This window comes from Heloderma suspectum, chromosome 6, assembly GCF_057233095.1.
Source record: "Heloderma suspectum isolate Gila_16-S chromosome 6, 16-S_ref, whole genome shotgun sequence".
Taxonomy (NCBI): Eukaryota; Metazoa; Chordata; class Lepidosauria; order Squamata; family Helodermatidae; genus Heloderma; species Heloderma suspectum.
In genome coordinates, this window is record NC_139463.1 from 84254844 (window position 1) to 84260203 (window position 5360).

The window sequence follows — 5360 nt, forward strand, 5'->3', positions numbered from 1 at the left end:
GTGACGATTGACGTAGCCTATCACGGCTGACTTTGCAAATCTAGCCATAATAGGCTACGTGAATCGTCACGTAGCCTATCAGGGGGTATTTGTTTTTTTCTCTTTTATTGCAATGACCAGCTGCCGCTCCCGCCCCCTCAAACACCCGACGAACCGCCGGCCGGACCCGCCGCCGAGAGGGACATTCGGTGAAGGTAAGTCCCGTCCTGGAGGGGGTGCGGGGTGCGGGGGGGGGTTCGGAGGATTTCTCCCGGAAACTTGTTCGGGGGGCCGAACACGTTGGCGCTCGGCCCCCCGAAGTTTCGGGGAGAAATTCTCCGCCATCCCTAGATAGGCTACATAAAGATTTACATAGCCTATCACGGCTGACTTTGAAAATCTAGCCATGATAGGCTATGTAAATCATTACGTAGCCTATCTCATGTTTTTTTTTTTTACTTTTTTTTATTTGGTGGCCTGAATTTTGACCGGGAGGGGCAGGGTGCCTCCCCCCCCTCCAAGAACTTTGGGGGGAGAACTGAAGTGCCTCCCCCCCACCGCGAAGCAAGCTGCAGGACCAGGTAAGGGACTTTCATCCATCCTTATTGTGTACGCATGGTTTGCTTTTTTTTTTTTCACTCAGCCGTGATAGGCTACTTAACATTTACATAGTCTATCACGGCTGACTGCAGGGATGCAAACGGCGGCAGCTATGGCTGCCACCATTTGCGTTCCCGGCCAGCAGGATTCATGGCGGGAGGGACGGGGCGCCTCCCCCCTGGCCAGAATTTCGGGGGGGGGAGGGACGGGGTGCCTCCCCCCTGGCCAGAATTTCAGGGGGGGATGGAGCGCCTCCCCCCAACCACGAATCAAATTTTGGGCAAGGTAAGGGACTTTCGTAAATCCCTAGTGCTGACCCAGTCACCTTCCTGCTTGCCTTTAGGTTGGGGGAGTACTGTGGGGCCTCAGACCTACCCCCTGCCCCCGTATTTCAGCTCTAGTAATGTCACTGGACACCATATTACACCCTTCCCACCTGCCAAAGGTTTTGCAGTGATGGTGTAGTGTAAGACACATCTGAATTAGAGTCATGATATATCTAAGGATGGACAAAAGTCCCTTACCTGGTCCCGCAGCTATTTTCGGTGTGGGGGGAGGTGCTCCATTTCTCTCCCAAAAATTCTTGGTAGGGGGGAGGTGCCCCGCTCCTCCCGGCCGAAATTCAGGCCGGGAGGGGAGGCGCCCCATCCGTCCCCACCGAAATTCTGGCCGGGGGGGAGCTCCCGTCTCCCCGGCTGTGGAATAGAAAAGTAAATTGTAAAAAAAAAAAAAAGTAATAGGCTACGTAATGATTTACGTAGCCTATCACGGCTAGATTTGCAAAGTCAGCCGTGATAGGCTACATAAATGTTTACGTAGCCTATCTAGGGATGGCGGAGAATTTCTCCCCGAAACTTCGGGGGGCCAAGCGCCAACGTGTTCGGCCCCCCGAACAAGTTTCGGGGAGAAATCCTCCGCAGCCCCCCGCACCCCACACCCCCCCCCCGGGACGGGACTTACCTTCACCGAATGTCCCTCCCGGTGGCTGGTCCGGCCGGCGGTTTGGCGGGTGTTCGAGCGAGGTGGGAGCGGCAGCCGGTCTTTTGACCGGCCGCCGCCGCCGCCATTGCAATGAAAGAAAAAAAAAATGCCCCCTGATAGGCTACGTGATGATTCACGTAGCCTATCACGGCTAGATCTGCAAAGTCAGCCGTGATAGGCTACGTGAATCGTCACGTAGCCTATCACGGGTGACTTAAAAAAAAAAAAAGTGTATGGATAATGGCGGCCCCCATAGGGAGCCGCCATTCCCGTTCCTTATTTGGTCGCTGTAATCTACGTAAATGTTTACGTAGACAATGGCGAAAATAAGGGCAACGCTATTTGCGTTGCCCTTATTTTCGCCGTAGTCTATGTAAACATTTACATAGACTACAGCGACCAAATAAGGAACGCGAATGGCGGCTCCCTATGGGGGCCGCCATTCGCGTACGCATTTTTTTTTTTAAGTCACCCGTGATAGGCTACGTGACGATTCACGTAGCCTATCACGGCTGACTTTGCAGATCTAGCCGTGATAGGCTACGTGAATCATCACGTAGCCTATCGGGGGCGGGTTTTTTTGTTTTTTTTTACTTTCGCGTTCCCGGCCGTGCAAGGCGGGAAGCTTCCTCCCCGGCCTGAATTTCAGCCGGGTGAGGTGGGAAGCCTCCCCCCCGGCCTGAACTTCGCGGGGGGACCAGCGAAGCGCCTCCCCCCCACCGCGAACGGCCTTCGACGACAGGTAAGTGACTTTCATCCACCCCTAAGCCTATCACGGCTGACTTGGGGGGGAAAAAAAGCGCATACGCAAATGGCGGTGCCCATGGGCGCTGCCATTTGCATTCCTTATTTGGGCACGGGTAGTCTACGTAAAGATTTATGTAGACTACGGTGAAAATAAGGGCAACGCAGCGTTGCCCTTATTTTCGCCATAGTCTACGTAAATCTTTACATAGACTACCCATGCCCAAATAAAGAACACAAATGGCGGCGCCCATGGGCGCCGCCATTTGTGTACGCGCTTTTTTTTTCCAAAGTCAGCCGTGATAAGCTACATAAATCGTTACGTAGCCTATCACTTTTTTTTAACTTTACTGGGAAATAGAGGCGGCGGCAGGCAGTCGGGAGACCGGCCGCCACCCCCGCCACCACCAAAACGCCGCCGAAATGCCGCCGGGACCTGCTGCCGAGGGGGACATTCGACAGAGGTAAGTCCCATCCCAGGGGTGGGGGGGTGTTGGAGAATTTCCCCACCAATTTCGGGTGCCGAATGCTTTGGCATTCGGCCTCCCAGAGATTCGTGGAGAAATTCTCCGACATCCCTAGATATATCCACAATAGGGATTTGTGGATTTTTAAAAATCTGTTCCATCTGCATTTTGTGGACTCTCAGGTGCCTTTTGTTCCACTGATGAAATCAGATTTTTTCCCAATTTCCTAAATTTGCACAGATTCGCACATGCACAAATTCACATATCCACCCAAAATATGGACCCCCCCCCCAGAAAATGTGCAAATTCCCCCATGCACATTTCTCATGCTTTAACTTATGTGGGAAAATGAACATTTTGCCTTTTTTAAAAAAAATAAACATTTTACATATTTTTCTTTGAATTTTTTTTTTAAATTCCAGGAAGTTATTTGAAACAGTCTGCAAATCCACAGAATTCATTTGACTTGGGAAAAGCTGGTCCACTCCAGAATGCACAGGTTGGATTTAAAGAAAGCCAAATTTATTTGATTCCATAGAGGATTTCTCCAACATCCATAATCTAAATTCACTCCTCAGAAACCAAAGGCATGACCCTGGGGAAGGATCTGATCCCTAAATAAAAAGAACTAGAGTTGAGCCAAGACTTCTCAAGATAGGTTTTTTCTTTCTGAGGGGGAAAAACTGATTTTGTGCATTTCCTTACCCTCCATCCCTGCCCAAGAAGCAGAAAACCACTTTGTATAATTTTCCCTGAATTTTCTTCACAATTATTTCCATTGTGGACACCTCCCTTCTGCACACAGACACACAGTACCCCAAAATGATGCTAGATATGGGTCACTGTGGAGGAATCAAAATCGCACCCAGACTGCCAATGTACTTGCTACTGTTTTCACTTATGTGGCAGTCCAAACAACAAAAAACACTTAGGAAAAAAACAAAGACATTGTGGTACAGCCACTGCTAATGGAGAGCCCCACCTTCACGAAACTGTCAGAACATTTCTCCTCCCTCTGGAGAAAACTGGTGAAATGCTCCATCCAATTTATTTGCACACAAATAGGTTGAAGAGTTTGAAGAGGCCATATTATTTGAAGGCTTTATTCGTTGTTTTATTGTTCATATTTTATGTTTTCAATGTATTTTACACAGCCCACAGAACTTTGTTACTGGCTGGTTTAAAATTATAATAAAGAATTATATGCATTTGTGTACAGCTATGAAACTGAATACCAAAGTGTTTTTAGCACAAGGTGAAACATTGCAGAGATAAACATCATTCATATTCAATAGAGCACAGACTTGCATCCTTAAAGAGCAACTCTAAAGATCATTTAAGAAGCAGATCTTAACATTTTCCACAAAGCAGTCTTGATCTCTTTGTTTCTCATGCTATAGATGAATGGATTCAAGATAGGAGGAATTATGGCATATATCACAGCACAAGCTATATCCAGATCAGAAGAAGCATCGGTGGGAGGTCTTGCATAGGCAAAGACTGAACTGAATATAAACAGGGAGACAACAGTGAGGTGGGGAATACAAGTGGAGAGGGCTTTGTTTTTACCATGTACAGAGGGAATTCTGAGTACAGCAGCAAAAATCTGCATGTACGTTATGATGATGAAGATAAAACAACCTACTGCTAAACTGCAGCCTAGTACAAGGAGCCCAACCTCAACTAGATAAACATCAGAGCAGGAGAGCCTTAGTAACTGTGGGACTTCACAGAAGAACTGCTTGACAATATTAGAACAGAAGGTGATTGCAAAGGTGCCGCCAGTGTGTAAGATGGCATAAAGAAGACTAAAAGTACACTCAATGGCTACCATCTGAAGACAGGCTCCTTTGTGCATAATTCTCTCATACTGGAGTGGATTGCAAATAGCAACATAGCGATCACGTGCCATGATAGTTAAGAGGGCAAAATCTGATGTAGCAAAGAAGAAACAGAAGAAAACTTGAGCCACACATCCAGAATAAGAAATGGTCCTGTTATTCATGTGGGACATAGCCATGGATTTGGGTACCACAACTGAAAGTGTTCCAAGGTCCAGCATGGCCAAATTTATGAGGAAGAAGTACATGGGGGTGTGTAGGTGGTGGTCAAGAACAACTGCAATGATGATGAGAAGATTACCTGTTAGTGCAATGAGGTACAATGCTAGGAATACAAAGAAGTGTAAGATCTGTAGTTCTCGGATGTCTGAGAATTCCAGCAGCAGAAAAGTGGACATGGAAGAGAGATTGCTCATTTTTTCCTCCATTAATTGCCTGCTACCTTTGGGAGGAAGAAGGCAAGAGCTGTTAATCTATTAATATTGATTAACCAGATAATTTAAATCTGTCTAATTTACCAATCCAATTCACCAGATATTTGCTAAATCAGTAGCTGGGAAACACTTTTGTTCCATGTTTTCTCTCCTCGAAGTTGCAATGACAGTGCTACCTATGCATTCTTCCTATGTAAGGCAAGTATAAAGAGGAGGGAGTTGAGCTTTTCCCACCAGCCCTTCCCCTTATCTCTACACATTCATGTCAAAAAGTGTACCATCTGTTCTATGTGTGTGTGAACTCCACGCAATTA

At 47.2% G+C, this 5360-nt stretch overlaps 1 protein-coding gene across 1 annotated transcript; it reads right to left on the reverse strand.

The window, feature by feature from the left end:
• Positions 1–4107: 4107 nt before the first annotated feature.
• LOC146341617 (olfactory receptor 14I1-like) lies at positions 4108–5028 on the reverse strand. The gene has a single exon (XM_084807576.1). It carries the CDS (start codon positions 5026–5028, stop codon positions 4108–4110), a length of 921 nt encoding a protein of 306 aa, XP_084663702.1.
• Positions 5029–5360: the final 332 nt, after the last annotated feature.